The sequence below is a fragment of the Cryptomeria japonica genome, chromosome 11 (genome assembly GCF_030272615.1).
Source record: "Cryptomeria japonica chromosome 11, Sugi_1.0, whole genome shotgun sequence".
NCBI lineage: Eukaryota > Viridiplantae > Streptophyta > Pinopsida > Cupressales > Cupressaceae > Cryptomeria > Cryptomeria japonica.
The window spans coordinates 504,238,606-504,261,737 of record NC_081415.1 but is presented as its reverse complement, the minus strand read 5'-3'; the positions used below and the strand labels follow the sequence as shown (position 1 = coordinate 504,261,737).

The window sequence follows — 23,132 nt, the reverse complement described above, 5'->3', positions numbered from 1 at the left end:
TTCTTCAAGAGTTCTAAGAGGTAAGTTGGTAACATTGTTTTTTTGAGATTTTTTTGTTTCTTATATGCAAAAATTCATTTTTCTATTCTTTTTTTTTTGAAAGTTTTACATTTTATTCCAAAATCTTTTCTATGTTACTATGTAGGCCCAGGGTTTGTAATTTTATTTTTTTAAAAGTAGGGTTTGACAAACCCTACAATTTAAAAAAAATAAAATTGCAAACCCTAGTTACCCTACTTTAGCTTTTTTGAAAAAAATGTTCAATGAGAATGAAATTATGAATGCACAACATAGAATGAATGTCTTAATTTATTTTTGCATTTGTAATGTTTTATTGCAGCAACCTTCGCATTCTTATTTGCCTCAAGTTTCACAAAACAATCATACAATGTCCTCTTCTAGACCTCCCATTAGAAAGGACCCTGCTTGGAAATATCATGAGGATTTTCTAGGGCAAAGAAAAGGGCAAACAAAGTGTATATTTTGCAAAACAATATTCCATGGAGGCATATATAGATTGAAATACCATATTGCTGGTGTGCGTGGGCATGATGCCGATCCATGCACAAAAGCAGTCATTGAGGCCGTACGTGATTGCTATGTAATGGTTGAAGAAATTGAAAGGAAAAGGAAAGAAAAAGAGGATCTCATAGTCATTGGGAGACATGCACCTTTAGGAATAGGGACACAATTAGGTTGTGTTGGAGGGCCTTCTTCCTTACCTTCATATCGTCCCACTCATTTTGCTACTACTCATGCTTCCGGTTCTGCTTCTATAAGTGCCAGTGCTAGTGCCAGTGCCTCTGCCCCTTCTCATGTTCCTAGCACTGGCAGTGGTAGTGGGAATGTTAGCATTGGACCTAGGATTCGTAAATCTAGGTTGGATACCTTTTTTGCACCTCGCACTACTCCTGGGTCCCAACAGTCACTTGAGAGCATGGGTTGGAACAAGGAGGTCCATGATGCTGCTAAAATGGCAGTTGGCAGATTTTGGATCTATGGCAGTATTCCATTCTTCACAGCCAGGTAAATGTTTTATGTTTGATTGTTTTAATTTTTATAATTTGATTGTTCGTATTAATTTTTGTTGTATATAGTTCATTATACATAGTACATACTTATCTCATTAAAATTATTTGTGACAGGTCACCTTATTGGCAAGAAATGGTTGATGCCCTTACCATTTGTGGGGCGGGGTTCAAAGCCCCTTCTGAGTTTGATTTGAGCGGACCCATTTTGACTGAATTGGTGAATGATGTGAAGAAAGAATTGGGTGATCAACGCCAAATATGGAGCACTAAAGGTTGCACCATCATGACTGATGGTTGGACAGACAGGAGAAATAGAAGTCTCCTTAATTTTCTTGTTTCTTCCGCAGGTGATTGATTAATTTTAGTTTCATTTAGGCATTAATTTTTTATTTTTCATTTAATGATTTATTGAATTATCATTGATCTTGCTTCATTTTTTTATTTCAGGGGGCACCGTTTTCATCAAGTCTATTGATGCCTCCGCCCATTGCAAGAATGCCACCTACCTATGTGAGCAGATAGAGGAGGTGATTAATGAGGTGGGTGAAGAGAACGTGGTACAGGTGGTGACTGACAATGCACCAAATTATGTTGCTGCAGGTAAACTTTTGATTACAAACTAATTTTGTTTGCAAATTAATTTCTATTTTGTAACCTCATTAATTACAATGCAACAAATTATGTTGTTGCAGGCAGACTATTGATGGAGAGGCACCCATCTATAGTTTGGACTCCATGTGCCGCCCATTGCATTGACCTCATGTTAGAGGATATTGGAAAACTTCCATGGGTCAAGACATGTGTAGAAAAGGCAAGAAATGTGTGCAAATTTGTATATAATCATTCATGGGTGTTGGCTCTTATGAGACAATACACAGAGCATAAGGAGTTAGCTCGTCCAGGAATCACAAGATTTGCCACAAACTTCATCACATTGCAGTCCATGCTTCGTTGTAAGATGGCCTTGAGACGTATGATTGTTGGTGAGGAGTGGTCTTCCTCATCCTATGCTGCCACCCCAGCAGGAAAAGATATGGCAAACTGCATTTTTGATGAGCGAGGCTTTTGGAGCCCTTGTGATGAGATAGTGAAGGTAATTTTTTTATAAATTCTACAATTTTTATTTAACTTTTTGTTTTATAACTTATTCATCATATTCTCTTATTTGCTCATGTTTTAAATTACACAATATTTTCAATTTTACAGTTTGTTAAGCCCTTGGTGGTTTTGTTGTGAGTTGCGGATGGAGAAAAGCTCGCAATGGGCTACATATATGAGGGCATGGATAGGGCGAAAGAGGGCATCAAATCTATCTATGCAGGAGATGAGAGCAAGTATGGTCCCATTTGGCAGATCATTGATAAGAGATGGCATCATCAGCTTCATAGGCCCATCCATGCAGCAGCCTATTATTTGAATCCGACATTCCATTTTAGCCCTACTTTCAGGGCTGATGCGGAGGTCCTTGATGGGCTATACTCAGTCATGGAGAAGATGGCACCTGTTGGTTGTACTCAGTCAGATCTTATGCGAGAGCTACAGTTGTTCTCAAATGCACAAGGGGAGACCTTTTCTTGTCCTATCGCCAAAGAAAGTAGGACAACTATGATGCCAGGTAAAAATAAATTGTAAGGCTTAATTTTAGTTTTATTGTATATTGTTAAATGAGTTTATGAGAGACTGATTTTATTTATTTTTCTCATTTCAAACTTAGATAATTGGTGGAACTTTTTTGGCCCAACGACACCAAATCTTCAGAAGTTGGCCATTCGCATCTTGAGCCAACCATGCAGTGCATCTGGTTGTGAGCGCAATTGGAGTATGTTTGAGCACATACACTCCAAGAGGCGCAATAGATTATCCGTGGAGAAGATGAATGATCTTATCTTTGTTCACTATAACCTCCGCCTGAGAATGAGAAAGAATGCATTAGCTGACATCTCTCCTATCATTCTAGATGAGGTTGATCCTGAGGCAGAGTGGGCCATTGAGACAGATCCTGTGGCTGTCTTTAGTGATGATTGCACTGATTGGATCGACCAGGTAGATATAGAGGCTGAGGCTGTAGCCATGGCAGAGGAGGAGCAGAGAGCACGAGCAGAGAGAGGAGATTCAGAGGCAGATGGTGATAGTGACAGAGATGGTGACAGTGACACAGATGTTCCTGATGTTGGTGAGCATGGCGTGGTGTCACGAGGAGCGGCTATGGCTGCCCAATCATCTATGACCTACCTTAGACGCCTTCGTAAGGGGGCGGGGCCTTCATCGGAGCCGACGTCGGGGCCGGAGGGTGCAGACTCCTCTGCGCCATAGGCTTGTAGATGTATTTACCTTTGTTATTTGTATGGAACATTTGATGATGATCATATGATGACATGGATTTTTTATTCCATGAGTTTTGTAATATTGTATACATTTGACAATATTTATATATCTATGTTTGTTATTTCCTTCAGCTACAATTTGCGTTTATGCTTATGTGATAGATCATAGATGTATACTTGTGTATGTATTATGTAATGAAATGAGCCAAGTTTGATGATGTTATTGTGTCTTATTCAATAAAGGGTGCATGAAACAAGTTTTAAATCTTAAAAAATCTCTAAATTTTTTGAGTTTTTCACTTTCCCGAGTCCAGCCGAGTCTGGAGCCGAGTCTGACGCCGAGTCCCGAGTCCGAGTCCGATTTGGCTTTGCCGAGTCCGAGCCGAGTCCGAGTTTCGTTTCTTTGCTACATAGTAACATTCAAACATACAAAAGATTCTAGAAGAAAATGTCACTTTCAAAATAAATGAATAGAAAATGAAATTTTTGCATACAAGAAACAAAAAAATCTTCAAAAAAACAATTTTACCTTTTACAACAAGCTTGAAATGAGTTGCAAACTCTTCCTATCCAACTCTCGATGCACCAAATCCAAACACAATGCAACCCCAATGTGATAAATGGAAGAAATCTTGAGCTTCCTCCTTGCTGGTTTTTCTCTGATGCACCCTTGTTTTTTTTCACAACTCACTTTTCTCCTCCTATTTTTCCAAATGAATGAAATGAAGTTCACTTTTAGGGTTGGAGGATAAATAACATAAAAAAAAGAAGTTTAAAAAACTTTAAAAAATGTTTTTTTTGGCCTTGCCGCCGACCGAGTCCCAGGCACAGGACTTGCCGAGTTTGGTGAGTTTATGCCAAACTCGCCAACTCGGTGAGTCTGGCGAGTTCGCCCCCTGGACTCGGACGAGTCCAAATCCGAGCTCGCCAAACTCGGGGGGCATAACTTGGACTCGGACTCGCCAAGCTTGGCGAGTCTAGGGCGATTTTCTAATCTCTGGATCAAAGTACTCAAGTGGTGAAGAAAGCATTGCATGTGTTGAGCAATGTAAGGGCAGAAAAAATGAAGATGAATCAGACTCTAGAGGCTTTTAGCCAAAGTCTGGAATCCACAGAGAAGGATTTAAAAATCTGGCATGAGATGGATCGGGTCAAGTTAGAAACCATGTGCAACAATATGGTGATAACAAACAGGGAGAGATACATCGAATTTGAGGAGCTTATGGTTAACAAATCATTGGTTATCAAAGACCTCATTAAAGACGTATAGGCTACCCTTGAAATGACTGAAGTGGAGCAAGATGTCATCTCTAATTTTGAGAAAATGTCTTGCAAGATCCTAAGTTAGGATGAAGAATTGCTCCCTGAAGATTTGATACTTTTTTTGAATTAGTGTCAAGGCTTCGTCAGGAATTGGAATCAGGACAATTTACTGTGGCTTCAATCCATCGGTTTGTGAATTGCCAAGTTTTTGTTGATAAGATGCAAATTGTTCTCGGGGAACATAGAGCAGCAACAGTGAGGTATTTCGATGTTATCATCAAGACTGTTGCTGTTGCAAGAAATACAATGGGTCCGGATCCTGATGAGTTGCAGAAATCAATTGACAGATTTAAATCTTACATGGCCAGAGATAGAAGAGAATAGGAAGTGTCTCATTACACTTGAGTTTTGTTTTATTTATTTTCTTTTCGACAAATTACATGCAGTGTCAAAACATGTAATTACAAGTAGTCTTATCACTTGTAATCTTATAAATTGTAATTGCATGTAAACAAATTACAAATTGGTTAGTAGTAAGACTGTAATTTGAATAAGTAATAGTTAGTTATAGTTAGTTGTGGAAAAAGTCTTAGTTAGTTAGACTTCTCCCACTTTTTGCTCTCAACTCCTCTCTTATATATACAAGAGGGTGCTCTTTGTAATTTTCATCTTTTTAGCAAGCAAGAAAACTCTGTAGAAATTTATAGTCATAAAGACTTTGTGCTTCATATTTGTAAATGGTTTTCTCAAGTAATATCAAGAAGGCTTTGAGTTTCAAACTTTGTGTTGAAGTCTTACCCTTATATCCATTATGTTCTTGTGTCATAGTTGTTAAGTTCTTTCAAAATTTTGTGATCAAAATAGAAGAAATGGAGATATGATCTGAAAGTTGTATTTTATCTGCTATAGCGTGTTTTAAAGATGCACCACACTTATCAATTTCGGTGTGTGCATCCGACTCAATGTAAGCATGCTATATAAGTGAATGAGGGGTTACGTAGTGAAGAGATATGTCTTCCCACGTGGGAAGACACATCTCTTCCCTACGTACCTCTCACCACAGTATATAAACTAGTCACCGTTTACTTACCCGATCGGAAGGAGTGCGACTTGTTTGAGAATCGCTTTACCACCCAATACCATGAACGGTGTAACCGTTGGTCAAACACGATAAGTTAACTTTGGTTTTATTTATCATTAGTTAAGGTTAACATATTAGTATATGTAATCAAATTAATATATATATATCGGAAGCATGAAATAGTACGACCGACATTACAAAATTAACACTCCCTCTTAACTAGGGAGGACACATTTCATGTTAGAGAAAACATCACAATTCATCCATTGATTGTGAAGAGAGGAGATATCACACCATAGTGTATTCAGAGATATGGTTCAACAATGAATATCAAGTCTCATGATACTCACCATAACTCATAGTTATCAAGTAAGGTATGTGCACTGGCATCAAGTCACATGATGCCTACCCTACTGATAATGATTTCATGGTATGTCCACGAATATTATGTTCATAATACTCACCATGAAGATCTCTATCATAATTATGGTTTATTTAATGATATCAACCAACAGATATCTACCATAATGTCTCAGAGATATATATACTATCATGACATGTCCACAGATATCAAGTCACATGATATCCATCAAGATAGTTAAATTGATAATTGTAAAATCGTCACCTTACAATATCAATTTGAAACAAGTGCTCATTATTGAAAAGTCGTCACCCTTCAATAATGTTCACAAAAGGCCCATGCAGTCATGGAGTCACACACATGACAAATAAAAGAGTTTACACACTAAACATCTTTAAATATATTAGTATATCAAAATAAATGAGACTATCTCTCAAAATTAAATAACATTTTCAGCCATAGTGTTCAATCTTTATCCTGGAGAGAGGCTTGGTAAGAATGTCTGCAATCTGATCACCTGTACTAATATAATTCAGTCGGATCACATTTCTTTCCACCATATCTCAAACATAGTGATAAGGAATCTCAATGTGTTTAGACCTGTCATGAAATACTGGATTCATTGAAAGCTTGATGCAACTCTGATTGTCACAGTAGATGACAGTAGGATCTAAGGGCTGACCAAATAGTCCTACAAGCAATTTCCAGAGCCATACAGCTTCTCTTGCTCCCATGGAGGCTGCAATGTATTCAACTTCTGTAGAACTCTGAGCAACTGAAGACTATTTTCTACATATCCATGAGATCATTCCTGATCATAAACTGAAGCAACATCCTGATGTTCTTTTCCTGTCAACTATGCTTCCAGCCCAATCAGAATCAGTGAATCCATGTAGGTCAAGTTCTACATGTTTATATTTCAAACCAAAACCAATAGTTCCTCAAAGATATCTCAGAATATGCTTTGCAGCAACAAGATGTATTTCCCTGGGTTCACACATGAACTAACTTAGTGCATTTACAGCATAACATATATCAGATCTTGTGTTTACCAAATACATCAGGGATCCAATAATCTGTCTGTAGAGTGTAAGATCTGCAAACTCAGATTTTGCAGTTGTTTCCTTTAGCTTGTGCAGATTTGTCTCCATAGGTGTGGTCATGGATCTACAATCCAACATTCTAAATCTCTTGAGTATATCAATGGTGTATTTTCCTTGATTAAGGATTATACCATCTGCCTGCTGCCAAACTTCCAATCCAAGGAAGTAGTGAAGAATTCGTAAATCTTTCATATCAAACTCAGAGGCTAATTCTTTCTTACATTGAGAAATACAATTATCCTCTCCTGTGATTAGTAGATCATCAACATAAAGAATAAGAATTAATAATTCACCATTGATTACCTTGTAGTAGAGATTTGGATCTGCTTCATTCTTGAAAAACCCTAATTCCAAGAGATAGTGATCAATTCTTTCATACCATGCTCTGGGGGCCTGTTTCAGTCCATAAAGAGCTATCTTTAATCTGTAGACATGTGATTCAGCCTTATGAATCACAAAACCTTCAGGTTGCTCCAAATAAACTTCTTCTTCAATCTTACCATTCAGAAAAGTAGTCTTGACATCCATTTGATGGACTTTCCATCCTTTAGATGCTGCAATAGCCAAAACTGCTCGGACAGAAGTGTATCTAGCAACGAGAGAAAATGTCTCTTCATAGTCAATACCTTCTTTCTGTGAGAAACCTCTGGCAACAAACCTTGCTTTGTGCTTCTCAATGCTGCCATCTGTTGCATGTTTGATTTTGAAGAGCCATTTAGAAGATAACACAGATTTGCTTTTAGGCCTAAGCACAATATCCCAGACATCATTTTTCAGAATTGACTGATACTCTTCTGACATAGCATCTTTCCAAACTTGATGCTTGAGCGCATCTCCAACACAGGAAGGTTTTGCATCAATGATCTCACTCATCAAGGCAATATAACTGGAAAATAGGTTAGGTCTCTTACTTTCTCTGAAGGACCCCTTTGGAGCAGCATAATTTTCAGCTTCTTGAAGCATCTTTTTAGCCCAAAGTGGTCTCTTCCTAGTTTCGGGATAATTTTCTTTTAAAGGTAAGCCTTGAGCTTCATGCTCAGCATCTTCAGGGGTTTCCCTTTGAATCTCGGGTGGAATCCTCATCCAAGCTTGTAGGAGGATCTTGGTGTTCTAATTCATTAAAGCTTTTGGACCTCCTGAATGCTATGTCTTCCTCAAAGATGACATCTCTGCTTAGTTCAATTTGTCTTTGACTAGGTATGTATATTCTGTAGGCTTTAGAGGTTACACTGTATCCAACAAATACTCCTTTCTTTCTAGAAGGTTCTAACTTTGACCTCTTTTCTTTGGGGACATGAATATAGACTGGACACCCAAAGATCCGGAAATGACTTATGTCAGGTTTGTTGCCAGTAAAGGCTTCTTCAGGGGACTTATTGTCAAGGAGAGAATGAGGACATCTATTTTGAATGTACACAGTTGTCCTAGATGCTTCAGCCCAAAATGAGGTTTCTATATTTTGGTCAAACAACATAGCCCTAGCAGCTTCTACTATAGTCCTATTCTTTATTTCAGCTACCCCATTTTGTTGTGGGTTATAAGGTACAATTAACTCCTTAATCCCAGCATTTATACAATAATCTTTAAACATATCAGAAGTGTATTCCCCCCCATTGTTTGTTCTTAAGGTTATGATTTTCTTACCTGTCATATTTTCTGCAAGAGCTTTGAATTCCTTAAATTTAGAAAGGATTTCTTCAGACTCTTTGTACCTCAGAAAATATATCCAGGTCTTCCTAGAATAATCATCTACAAATATTACATAATATAAAATCCCCATAATGAGGGTACAGACATGGGTCCACATAAATTAGAATGAACTAATTCTAATACATTTTTGGATTTACTGTTGCTAGAATTAAAAGACCCTTTAGTATTCTTTCCCAAGGCACACCCTTTGCAGGCTCCTTCAGATTTTTGACTTAGCTTGGGTAAGCCAATCACCATCTTCTCTATCTTAGGTAGGGCATGGAAATGAAGGTGCCCTAATCTTTTGTGTCAAAGTTCATTCGAATCTGGAGTCTCATGAATCAAGGCTAGAGGTGGAGTGGTGCAAAGTCTGTAGAGGCTCCCTTGTCTTACTCCAATGGTGTGGGCTTTCTTGATGGTGGAGTTCTTTGGCCAAGCAAGTACCTTTCCTTCCATAAAGGTTAATCTGTAACCCATATCTTCAAGTGCAGAAACTGAGACAAGGTTTCTCTTTATACCAGGTACAAATAGAACTCCAGTCAACTGTAGGGATATGCCTGACTTTAGGTTGATATTGCAGGTTCCTATTCCCATAACTGGATAATTTGAGTCATCACCAATTGTCACTTCTTCATTTGAACTTTCCACAAGTGTATCTAGGTGCTCACGAAATCCAGTGATGTGTCGAGATGCTCCGTAGTCAATCACCCATGTGTTGAAACTGGAGGTGACTTGACTAGAGAGGGCTGAGTAGAAGACTAGCTTCTCAGAATTACTCCCTTTCTTAATTTCTGCCATTGAAGCTTGTTGTTTGATCTTGTCTGGACACTTCATTGCATAGTGCCCATATTGGTCACATCTGAAACATTGTACTTCAGAAATGTCTCTCTTCTTCTTTGAAGACCTCTTCCCATTTGAGCCGTTGTCCCTCTTTCTCTTAAAGTTCTTCTTTCCTTTCTTGTGGGAATTAGAGTTTAGAACTTGAATGTCTTCATTACCATTGTTTTGTTTTATTCCTCTTGTGACAAGCCGAGATTCCTCTTGAATGCAATCGGTTTTCAATCTATCAAACTTAGGAAATTTAGAACGAGTACTGATTCCTTGAATGAACGATTCCCATGAGGTAGGAAGTCCATTTAGGGCCATCATAGTAAGTTCTTTGTTGTCTACTAGATGTCCAATAGTGGATAGTTGATCCCTAAGCTCAATGATCCTCAAGAAATAGGATGTAACTATTTCTCCTTTATTCATCTTTATATGGTGTAGTTGATTCTTTAGGGTGAGAACCTTGCTAGTGTTGTTGATTTCATAAATGTCAGCTAGTGCTTTGAACATCTGAAAAGCCGTCTCATATTTAGAAATGACTGGTACAATGTGGTCTCTTACTGAATCCACAATTATCTTAGGGGCCTTCTCACTGTCCTTGCTCCACTGAATTTTCTCTATTAGAGGGTTCAGGAATTTCGCTTTTGACATGGGAGTCAATTTTATTTTCTTTCAAAACAAGCATGATCCTGAATTTCCAAGATAAAAAATTTGATGCTCCATCTAATCTATCTTCAAACCTAACTCTGGTTGCCATTAGGATTATGGGAATGTGATCTTAGCAAGAGCTTGGTGAAAGTTTATGAGATCGTTACAGAATTTTAATATGATCTTCCTTAACTTCACTCTGATACCATGTTAAGTTCTTTCAAAATTCTGTGATCAAAATAGAAGAAATGGAGATATGATCTGAAAGTTGTATTTTATCTGGTATAGCGTGTTTTAAAGATGCACCACACTTATCAATTTCGGTGTGTGCATCCTCCTCAATGTAAGCATGCTATATAAGTGGATGAGGGGTTACGTAGTGAAAAGATGTACATGGGAAGACACATCTCTTCCCTACGTACCTCTCACCACAGTATATAAACTAGTTACCGTTTACTTATCCGATCGGAAGGAGTGCGACTTGTTTGAGAATCGCTTTACCACCCGATACCATGAACGGTGTAACCGTTGGTCAAACGTGATAAGTTAACTTTGGTTTTATTTATCATTAGTTAACGTTAACATATTAGTATATGTAATCAAATATATATATATATATATATATATATATATATATATATATATATATATATATATATATATATATATATATATATATATATATATATATATATATATATATCAGAAGCATGAAATAGTACGACCGACGTTACAAAATTAACAATAGCGGTATATTTTTCTGCATTTGCTTGAGGTTCTAACGGAGTTGTTGAAAGGAGCTTTGATCTGATTTCTTGTAGATTTTGTACTACAAGTATTAAGGGTTAAATTATTGTAGTTAAGTATTCAAAACTGAGAAGATTTGCAAGACTTTGTGCTTGTAGTTGTTCCTATTTGAAGTAGTTCAGAAGTGCACCATATTAGCAGACTTTGTGCTGTTATATGGTGTACATTGTTAAGATTTTAATCATTTTGGAAAGGTAGATAGGATAGTGGAAACTAAAGACTTTGAGCTTTGCATCTATTTTGTCATCCCCGGGATGTGACGGAAGACTTTGAGATTTCACGGAAACTTCACTTCCTTTTTGTATAAGCATTCTTGTTATTGTTAAAGTTCCTTAAGCTATTGTGTTTGTTTTCTTAACTGTTGTTTCTTTTCTAGGAAGAGAAAAGAATATCATCTTTTCTGAAAAAAGAGAAAAGGATGTTGTTCCACCCAAGTTAGATTGGTGTTTAGTTAGTAATAGTAGGAAAGGGGGAGCCTTCTTTAAATTAGGAGAGTTTTTAACTCACGTTGTGGCTGAAACCACAATGCTGCACATCTTCCCAAGTGTACAAAATTTTCAACCAGAATTTATTGCCAAGTTTAATAAGTTGGCAAATAGAATTCCCACTGCTTCTCAACCCATTGCTGAGAAAAGACCCATGCAACCTCCTCGTAACAACACTGCAACCATAGCAGAATCATCAAGATCTGTCTATCTCAATGTAGCTTGCAAATTGGGTAAAGCAAAGACCCATGCTGTACTCTTCTTCTACTTCAGCTCATCAAATGCTCACTGTTGTTTGTTACTTCAATAGAAATTTCTTCCTTTGCTAGTAACATCATGCAATAGGGCAGCAAGAAATGGTAAGTCTTTTATGAAATTATGGAAGTATTGGCCTGCTTTCTAGGGTTGCATCTACAAAGCTACATGTGCCATTCATGGTAGTGGACTTTGGCAAATTTACAATTGCCTCCTTGGATGGATCTATCCTTATCGCTTTACCACCCATCATGTGACCGAGGTAGACTAGTGAAGTTTTGGCATACTTGCACTTCTTACCATTTAACAATACCTTATTCTCCCTCAAAATCTCAATTTTTTTTTCAAGATGGGATAAATGCTCCTCATATATCTTGCTGAAAACCACTATATCATCTGGATGAACAATAACAGAAGAGTCAATCAAGTGTTTCAATACCTCATTCATGAGATGCATAAACGTAGCTAGTGCTTTGCATAACCCAAATGGTGAAAAACAATCACTTGAAGAGTCTTTGATGTGTCTTGAATGTTGTCTTCCATGCATCTTCCTCGAACCTCACTTGGTGATATTCAGATTTAAGGTTCAGCTTTGTAAAATACATGGCATGCTGCAGTTGATTTAATAGATCATTGATTTGGGGCAGCAGATACCTTTCCTTCATGGTTATCTTATTGAATCCTTGATATTCTATGCAGATCAACCATGTCCTGTTTTTCTTTGGCACTATACTAATAGGTGATCTGCATGGGGAGGTACTCATTCTAAGTACCCTCCATTCCAACAACTTCTTGAGCTGCTCCTTGACTTTCTGTGCTTCAATAAGACTGCCTATACAGCTCCAAGTTGAGTAAAGGACATTCACATAACAATTGAATCTCGTGCTCTATATTTCTGATTGGGGCCAGCCTTGTAGGCTCTACAAATAATTTCGAAAACTTACGCACCAAACTGTCTATACCTTGCTATTATTGATGAGTATATCTGCCATGTAGTCCATTCAGCTATGCCCTTTTTGGTTCTCTTTTTCTGTTCAACATCAACTGGGCAAACTTGCCACTAGGATTGATCAATCACTTAGCTTTTGCTGCATTTATCATGGTGATCTGTGTTTTCTTCTTGACTGCACAAATGTGTAGGCTTCTCCATCTTCAATCAGCCTATATTGATTTGGGCTTCTCCAATATGTTGTATCCCAAAGGTATGCTATGGGTTTCCAAATATGACCCCATATATATCCAATAGTACTACATCAACTAACACTTCATCCTTGAAATCAGTTCCTATGGAAAACTTGACTGGACATTCCTTCATGACCTTGATCTCTATGCTATCTTTTACCCAACCCAATGCATAAGGCTACAAATGATCTACAACTTGCAATCCCAATTCATTCACCATATTCTGAGATTTTAAATTGTCTTGAAAACATGTATCAAAAAGAGAGTCTACCTCTTTCCTTTTAATGCTAATATTTATATTTAAAGAGCTTTGTCTTCTTCATTTCCTCTTTTTCTTTGGAAGTCTCGCCTGCCATGCATGCCTATTTATGCACAACCCAAGAGATCACATCCAAATCAGAATCACCATGAATCTCTTTTCTTTTGTTCATTCTGACTATGTTGGCATCCTTTTTTCAATTTCTCTTAGATGGCTTCAAATCAGGGTGTAGCCTCCACTCTTCTCTTCCTCATGCTCTTACACTCTCCAATGTGCAACTGCACACTATGTTTTGGTTTTATTCTTCATTTAGTTTTTTTGGACTGTTGTGCTAGCTTTCTTCAACATTTTCCCCTTGTCTTTCTCCATACAATTGTTATCTCCTTGTTACTGTCCCTTTTCTCTATTTTTATTCCTGAAAGAAGACAGTTTTTTCTTATTTAACTCCACATAATGGTCTTGAGCCCATGCCTTGTCAATGTCGAGGCTGTGCCATGAGCACTAGTGTTTTTAGTTGTTTGAAAAATCCACCTATATACTTCATCAACATATCCTTTTCCATGACACCTTTGCTCAGCTTAACTGTCCTCTTTTGGAACTCACCAGTAACTTATATACATTATGCCTTGTCAGAAGTAATGCCATTGAATAAAATTACCCTTTTCGTAACAGATGTGAAAAGTTTTTGACTTCATTAGCTTCTTAAAGTCTTATCACTTCGAGAGGGAGCAACTTTCTGGCATTCAAGAGATGATGCATAGCTTTGGTATCATGTGACAGCATGGCTTGATAACTTTGAGCATGGCAAATGAAATTTGTTAATGAGGAGTAAGCTTATGGAGCCTGAAATACTTTTTTGTATTTCAGATATCCACTGATCCAACTTCTCAACACTAATATCTTCATCATATGGTTGTGTTGGTGTCTGTTTTATCATCTACCAAACATTAGGATAGGTTACTGTTGTGACCATTTCACACATCGCCCCATTAAAATGGGGACCCCCTCTTTTTGCTCGTTTGTGCTCGCCTTTCTCTCTGCTTTTTAGGGTTTTGGTTTAGTATGTCAGTCGTCTGGACTAGGGTCAAGCCTTAGGGTTCCCGTTTTAGTGTTTTCAGGCCAGAATCCAGTCAATCTTGAGAGCTTTTTGAGCTTCCTCCCGTAGGATGCAATTTTGAATAAGGTGAATTCGTCAGGTGGTCAAGTGAGTTGGTCTAGGTTCAGTCAGAATTTTGATGCAGAGTCCAATTTTTGCCTAAGTGTTGATGTGAGTTATGGAATCTTGTATGATTGAATGATTTTGACCAAATTTTGGAATTTTGATGATTGATCCCGGGTATTGGAAATGACCTAACTTTGCCTTGTGAAGTGATTAAACCCTTAAAATCATGATATTTTGGCCTGTGGAAGCAAAGGCGCTCCTGTCCCTCACTGAAGGACCGGAGCTTGTTTCTCAAAATTTTATTGTCCTTGCAGGATCAAGATGATTTTCGGATTGGAAGAGATAAAGGGAGGCATGTTCTTTCCGTTGAATTAATTTGAAGAATTTCGCGAACATGGAAATGTGCCAGGAGCAAAAATCGCTCTTGTCCCTCACTGAAGGACCGGAGCTTAAAATCCAACATTGCCTTGTCCTTGCAAGATTTCAACAATTTTGCGATTTGAGGAGAACCAAGGAAGTACATCCTGTCAGTTGAATATAACTTGGAAATGTCATCATAAGGAAAATTAGACTTAGAAGCAAAATCGCTCCTGTCCCTCAGCCAGGGACTAGGGCGAAATTTGATGATAGCTCCCGTCCCTCTCCCAGGGACCAGAGCGAAATTCCTTATAGGGCAAAATTTGGGCAAAGATCAAGTGAAGATTAGGTTTGAGGAAAGCAAAGAAGGTGTAACGGACCCATTGAAGACAAATTGAAGATTGCAAGACACCGAAGCGAGGCCCATATTTGCCTAGGCGCTCCTATCCCTCAGTCAGGGACCAGAGCGATTTCTTCCTTAGACCAATTTCTCACCAAGTTGAAACAAATTTGGAAGTTAGCAAAGCACGATTGAGCCTACAAGTGTAAATTCGCTCCTGTCCCTCAGCCAGGGACCAGGGCGAAATATTGGTTATATTGCCTTCCTTACAAATATAAAGTCACTCCAAGTCAAAGTACAAGGTGGCAATGACGTTTGAGGTGTCTCGACGAAGAATGAAGTATCAAAGACTGCAAAGGTGATGGAAATGCCCAAATTCGCTCCTGTCCCTCTCCAAGGGACCAGAGCGAAATGTTCAAATGTGTCCAAATTTAAGTTGCCACTCTCATTTCAAGTGTTCGAAAGGGAGTAAAGAACATCATTTTGCGCCTCAAAGACAATTGCAAGTCAATATGATGAAGGATTTACATGATATGCCCAAATTTGCTCCTGTCCCTCAGTTAGGGACCAGAGCGAAATCTCTATGGGGGTTCAAGTTTTGAATGTTAATCACATTTCAAATGTTCAAGAAGGACCAAAGGACATTGTTTTACACTGTGAAGGCGTTTGCGAGTTGATAGAAACAAGGATGAGCCCAGGACACCAAGGATCGCTCCTGTCCTTCAGTCAAGGACCAGGGCGATATTAATTAAATCAATCATTCGTCCCAAAAGATCATGTCAAGCAAGGGTACACAAGGTCGAATATGTCATTTGAAAGGTCATGAATGAGAAGCTAAGGTTAAAAAATGACGAATTTTGGCTAGAACACAAGGATCGCTCCTGTCCCTCACCAAGGGACCAGGGCGAAAATCCTTCAAACATCAAATGTGCCTTGTAAAAGACAAGTAAATTATGCATGCTATGAAGGGATAACATTGTTACTTGCCTCGTGATGAAAGTTGGTGATCGAAGAAACAAGGATTAAGGAGAACACAAGGTTCGCTCCTGTCCCTCACCAAGGGACCAGGGCGATATTGACCTTAAGAGGCATTTATCCACAAAGTTGAATCAATCAAGCTCGAGAAACCCAACGAAGGTGCTAGTTTGCACGTGGAGAAGGTAGTTTTGAACGTAAAAGACAAAAGAATCAAGGCTAAAATGCTAATTCGCTCCTGTCCCTCTCCCAGGGACCAGAGCGATATGGTTTGTATTTTTCATCTCCCAAATTTTGGCGCTAATGACATTTTTGAATTTTTATTAAATGCTAAAATCAATAAAATTTGAATATTCAATTAAAGTTAGCATTTAAAATTTGCGCATGGACATTTAATTAATTATTTTTTGCCTTTAAAAAATCGAATTAATTAATTGCAAGGGCATTAAATGAATTAATTATTATTTTAAATAAAAATTAAAGTGGGGTGAGCGCTTAAATTTCAAATCTTATATTTTTACAAAGTCGACCCTTGGTTTTTATTTAAAAATTGTTTTAAATTGCCTTATTTTGCAAAGTCGGCCTAGAGGTGAATGAGAGGGTGAGCGCCTATAAAGGGGAGGTGAATTATTTCATTTTCAAGTCATCATTCGAACATTCCTTTGCATGCGATTTGGAGAGTACTAGGAGAAGTGCGAATTTCATAAAGGAGGTGCGAAACATCATCAAAGGGGAGTGCGAACTTAGTTTCAAGTGAAGCAAGCTTGCCATCAAGACATCGAAGACCCCAAAGGTGGCGAAGTTGCTAAGGAGGACGTTCGTTTGAAGGGAATCACGTTGAAATCTTCCAAACTCCGATTTTTGCCTAGGCGAATTTCTTAATTTTGCATTTTAGAGTTAACTCTCAAGTAAGGTATGGCGATGTGATCCCTTGCCTTAATTTTGAATTTTGATCGTCATAGCCTTAAATTTTGAATTTTGAAATTTTGAATTTCAGTAGCTCGATCATATTTAGGAAATGATAACTCAAAGACTTATCATGAAGTTTCCTAAATTTAATCTCTAATCTATAGTTATACCTTGCAAAATCTAGTTACTTATTGTGAAATGTTGTGTAGGTGTTACAATGGCGACCCCGAAGGCGGGAGCATCCACCAGTCGTCTAGCTCTTATGAAGGAAGATCAAAAGACCGAAGAACTGGAGACCAAGATCGTGTCTAAGTGGAGCAACATTGGAGATACCAACTTGGGCAACTTCAGTACGAAGAAGTTTCAAGAGGTCCCTTACATTGGCAAGCCATCGCCTGTCGCCAGGAGGATAATCGAAAGTGGCATCATTAAGGCGGCCGGCTTCCCTCCAGCAGTCCAGTGCCATGAGTTGATGATCGAGTGTGCTCGCCATTATGATCCTCAGTCCAGAACGATCGTGTCCAAGGAAGGAGATACTTTTGCTTATCTTTCAGAGGAGGCTATAAGTGAAGCTTTTCACTTACCAGAACATAAAGATATGATTTATAAAAGCTTAGAAGGAGCCAAGTCCATGTACGAAGATGATCCAGATGCTTGCCTAAGCATCATCAACAAGAATTGGTTACTTAAGAGTCGTCCTCGCCTGAGCAAGATCTCGAACACACCGCATAGGATCGATTTCTAGGAGGAGTACAGAGATTTGATAACAATGCTCAACCGAGTCACAGGAGCCCCTCAAGCCTTCTATTTCGAGAAGTGGATGTTCTACTTCATCCAAGTGATAGTTCAGGGAAAAGGAACAATTCATTGGGCTAGAATGATTAGCCATTGCTTGGACGTACAGTTAAGGAGACTGAAGGCTACCAAGTCTTTCCACATGAGTTCATACGTCATATATGCCTTAATCAGGAGCTTTGAATATGCAAGACTACCCCACAGAGGAGTGATTGGAAGAGGACCCGGTGAGGTCAGAGTTTGTGATTCCTATGTCCACTTGCATCATCCACCAGGAAGTAACTACAAGTTAGTTAATGATACCTTCATGATGAACATCACCAGGACATTGCAAGGCGGGATTCACAATAGGCTATCACAGGATGCACAAGAGCTAGTAAAGAGGTACGGTGCTTGGTTTATCCAATTTCCGAAATTTACTTATATTAGAGTTCATGGATGTCCTTCACCTCCATACATGTTGCTGAGATATCCGACAGACAGAATAGTGTTACTTGAAGTAACTAGACAGTTGGCAGCTTATGCGAAGGCATTCAGACACAGACATGGAAATGGAGTTCCTGTACCTATCATATTGGGAAATTCAGTTGAGGTATGTCCTAATGCTCTAGCCATGGATGACGCAGAGAAGGAGTTAGCTTTGTATTCATTTTCATTCTTTGCCTTGAGAGAGAGCTTTGATCCACATGGATATATAGAAGAGACAGTCGGTAAGAAATATAAGCATGAGTTTCAAATAGAAGATTTTATGATGAATCTCTTAGATGATCTTGAAGTGAAAAAGAAAATGCATTCCAGATTACCTTTGGACTTCATCAAGAAATGCAATATTTACAGAGTGGCCGACCAAGCTCAGGACAGTGGCAGGCATCTTCAATCATCTTATGATCGAGAAAGCAAAGTGAAGCTAGATTGGAATGAACCCGAGGTTGTGGATCTAGATGCCTTGATGGCTCCAGTCTTGTCTTGTACTCGTAGATGGGTTGATGTGCAGCATCAGAAGTTGAGAGAACAGGGCATAGCTATGACTTTCACTTTGGAGGAGAGACCAGTTGAAGGTGGGGCAAGTGTAAGCGAAGGTAATCCTAATCCCAGAAATACAAGTGAAGGCAACCTTCGAAGCGCAAGTGAAGGCAATCTCCATCCTAGAGGCTCGAAGAGGAAAGAAAGACCTGAGAAAAGGGAATCCTCCAAGAAGAAGCAAGAGGCCAACCGAGATCGTTCATCCGGCACATCTTCTCGACAGGAGAAGAGGACATTTGAGATAGAGGAATCCATGGAATCAATGGTGCAGAATGATAAAGAAGGACAGGCATCTCAAAGGTCACCAGGTGGATCTCTCCAAGATAATGAGTTGCATGAAGATAGGGAAGATAACGAAGTGACATCTCCTCCTAGAAAAGAAGAATTGCTTAAGGAGATTCAGGTTAAAGAAACAAGATCTGCCATCCCAGATTGGTTAAAGGAAAGATTAACGAAGGTAATTGTGGTCGAGGATGAGGACAATGTGATTGATTTGGAGAGTCTTGTTGGACATTCCCAGGAAGTGACAGAGAAGAGGAAGGCTACTAAGATGTCCAAGATGATTAGAGATGAGACTGGATCCAGAATATTGTAGATAGCTACACCGGCTGTGGACAAGTATGAAGGTGAGATCCTTGCAGAAGAATATGATGTAGAGACATTTGAGCTTGGTCCACTCACAGCCGAGCAGACACTAGATGATGCCACCGATTCATTTGAGGCATTGAAAGATAAGCTTAGGGAAGAAATGGAGAAAAATAGAAAGCTTGAGAGAGAGGTTGGTGCATGGAGAACATACTTCAGCCATCTCAATCAACCTTTGGGACGTCAGGATCCAGCAAGATCACCCGTACAGGCACTTCCCCTTCAATCAATTGGTGAGGCAGAGAGAGTCAGGAGTTTAGTCCAGCTTATGAGCTCATGGATTGACAAATCTCATACGGTCGCCATGGAATTTGCAACAAGGATGATGCAGACCATTCACCGAGCTATTCAGGTTCTTGAGATTATCCACAACTTGATGATAACAGTAGCCGCTTTTGCTCATACTAAAGATGTTATCATTCCTGTCTTGCAAGTAATCAGACAAACATCAAGGAAGGTCCTGGCACAGGAAAAGATAATGGATGGAGGACCTCATAGTTTGCTTCAGTGGTCAACCTTACTCCAGATGAAGAAAGTTCTCTTTGAGGACATCAGTACTAGATGTAGCCATGTTGAGGAGGTTATCCACCCGATCCAGGACAGAGTATTTGAGGTACTACGTACCATTCTTGGCAGGAGGATCGAGGTTGAGACAGATGTGGATTTGCAGGAATTGGAGGATAAAGTCAAAATCATCTTTTGCAAGGATGCTAATGTTATCACAGATGAGCAACGGGACCGGATGTTTGCTACCATGCTCTTGATTGAGAAGACTAAGGAACTTGAACCTGGTTGGGACGCTGCTCTTCTCCAGGCATTTGATCAAGTCATCCACTTGGAAGAGAGAATGAAGAATCTTCCCGAGATTCCAATTGTTGAGATCGAAGGAATCGTGTCTAGATTCATTGCATATGCTAAAAAGGAGCATTGGAAAGGGAATAAGATTCTAGATGAGAGGTTGCTATAGATGACATGGCACCTTAATTGTCATTGGTCAATGTCTCCTAGATTTTCATGCCAAATTTAATAATTGGCTATGCATTTAATGTTGTGCAATAAAAGGGGAACTTTTGTAATAAAACCTTAATTAGGGTTTAGGTGTCATAATCTTGGCCATTGATCTTCTTTCAATCTGGACCGTTCATTGTAATTGAGGATGCTATATGTACCCTCATTTCCTTTCATTTAGAGGTTAGAAGTAAGAAAACAAGAACTAAGAAATCAGAGAGAGTTAGAAATTATTGATGTATTAGAGAATAAGAGAGTTTAGAAGCAATTTACTTTTGTAGCAAGATTGAGCTTTGAGAAAGGAATTCAAACAATTGTTGTACATGATGGCTTTGAGATCAATGAAATATTGAAGTTATGGTGTTTTGTTGCAATTCTCTTGGTTATCTTCATGTTTGTTCATTTTTCTTGAATCATTCTCAATCAAAGTAGTGTGTTAATTCGAAGAACAAAGTGTTGGACTTGATCTTTGGTAGGATTCGCTTTCCAAACCACTAGCTTCTTGCTGATTGTAGGAACGCCTTGCGTGGTCGACTGGAGATACTTGAATTGCTTAAACCTTCAATCGTTGTTGTATCTTGGATATGTACCTTCGTGGTAGTGTCCTTGATCTTTGATGTATTGAAAAATCATTTATTACCTTAGAAGATCGCATCAATTTCAATTGAGTTGTTAATTTATGGCAATATTGAAGTTGGTAGAATCTCACCAAGCCTTGTCCACATTAAGTCATTCTTAGGGTTAGATTAGATTAGACCTCTCGCAAACCCTACTCTTTTGGCATTTTTTGAAAGTTTGTTTAGTTTAGGAAAAATCTTCGGCGACGTAAGGCCCCTTGATGACACAGCAATCACAACGACCACTGGTGCTTATCCACACGTAGAGACCCTACTTAAAAGAACATTGAAGTCATCCTAACTGATCCTTCTCGCGATATCTTCAGCAGTTAGAGATTTTATTCAAGAGAGGATAAGATGCCTTTGGGTATTTTATTCTGTGTATGATTGTGTACAAAATACACATCAATAGTTACCTGAAGGTATTCTATCCTCTCCTGAAAAATCACTACTGATTCCAAGGTCTATATGTGCAAACAAGCGACTTTAGTGGAATAGCTTCTTGGGTAGTGTATGCTGAAATTTTCAAGGGGGACTTACGTTTGACAAGTATCTTGAACTGTTGGACTTAGATGGATTTAGCAATTTTAGGCTCTTCTTTTTTGGGGGGGGGGAATTTTCTGGGATTTAGACTTTCAAAAGAAATGGAAAAAGGGATAGGATTTAGGAAGGCTAATCTAATCCTACGAATTTCGGAGATGGTATCAATTGGGTGCTTTCGAGAAACCAAACCTTGCTTCGCCACACTAGGGACAACTGCACAAGGCCGGTGCAATCTTCAATGGGTTGTGCTTATGATCGAGATGTTGGGATGCACAGGGGATGGGCTCAGACTAACTTTGCACGGTAGAATGGAAATCATCCATTTACCAAAAGTATGAGCGGAAATACACCATCAATTGATACTTATCAAATCCTTCATTCAAATTAACAACAATGAAAGAAAATCTAAATTATTTCTAACTAAGTGTTGAGGCAATTGAAACCATGCAAATCATTCAAATAATAGAGATTACAAAGCAGCGCATATGCAATATGTTATCTGGAAATGACCTTAAGCAAAAATACATCAAAAACCTCACCCTTTTCAAATGAGAGGAGACAACCTTATATAGTTTCTCAAAAATAAATGAATGGTCGAGATCAAACAGTGATCAAGGGCCAAGATTGAAAGTCCTAAACCCTAATTAGGGTTTCTCGAAATACTATCAGTTCAAGCAAACGAAAGAGTGACAAGTGGCGCAGCTGCTAATTTTACTGAGGTGAGTGGCCACTTTCCTCTTTCAGAGATTCAACGTATCTGGACACCACGAGCTGGACCTCCTCCATGGTGACACTTGGCAAACCGCCAATCTGGAAGTCGATGAGATCCACATCATCGGCGCATGTGGCAAGGATGCCTTCCCACTCCACTGTTTGGGTGAGGAAGTTGTCATCGATGGAGAGGAAGTTTGCAATCTTCGAAAGATCGCCTTTGTTAATCATCCGTGAATCTCGGAAGAAGCTTGCCTGAATCCTGGCTCTCAGGTTCTCTGCTTGTAAATGCTTCTCCCTTAGGCTTTCCTTCTGCCAAATCTCTGACGCCACACGGAATACCTTGCCCAGGATCTCTCTAACCCTTGCCTCTGTCTCAAAACACTTGGTCTCGGATTTCTTCAGAACCTCAATCCGAGTGACCAGAGCATGGTATTACGTGTCGAAGTCGTACCTGTCTCCTGTCTATATGATGCCTGCATCCACTAAGCTCTTCTTTGACATGCCTCGGATAACCTTCAGGTGAGGGAGTATTTCATTCTGAATTTCATCCACTTCTTCCCAATTGGATGCTAGATCCTGGATACGATCAACCAACAAAGAAGTTGCCTCATGTGCTGATACTAAGTTTTCTACCAGGGTGTCAGCACGTATCACAGCGTTTGAAATCCACTCCTTTTCTTGAGTGTATGATCCCTACATATCATCATAGTCCTTCATTGATCCTTGCTGAA

At 38.9% G+C, this 23,132-nt stretch overlaps 1 protein-coding gene across 1 annotated transcript; it reads left to right on the top strand.

The window, feature by feature from the left end:
• The first annotated feature begins 604 nt into the window (after positions 1-604).
• On the top strand, positions 605-3,477 carry LOC131068349 (uncharacterized). Its single transcript, XM_058003535.2, has 6 exons — positions 605-1,026; positions 1,146-1,378; positions 1,479-1,631; positions 1,724-2,124; positions 2,238-2,646; positions 2,746-3,477. Exons 1-5 carry the CDS (start codon positions 605-607, stop codon positions 2,265-2,267), a joined length of 1,239 nt encoding a protein of 412 aa, XP_057859518.2. The 3' UTR covers positions 2,268-2,646; positions 2,746-3,477.
• Positions 3,478-23,132: the final 19,655 nt, after the last annotated feature.

Coding starts and splice junctions, on each gene's coding strand:
- LOC131068349 (XM_058003535.2), top strand. CDS start 605: ATGGTTGAAGAAATTGAAAGGAAAAGGAAAGAAAAAGAGGATCTCATA. Junction 1,379..1,478: donor TTTTCTTGTTTCTTCCGCAG/GTGATTGATTAA, acceptor TTTTTATTTCAG/GGGGCACCGTTTTCATCAAG. Junction 2,125..2,237: donor CTTGTGATGAGATAGTGAAG/GTAATTTTTTTA, acceptor TCAATTTTACAG/TTTGTTAAGCCCTTGGTGGT.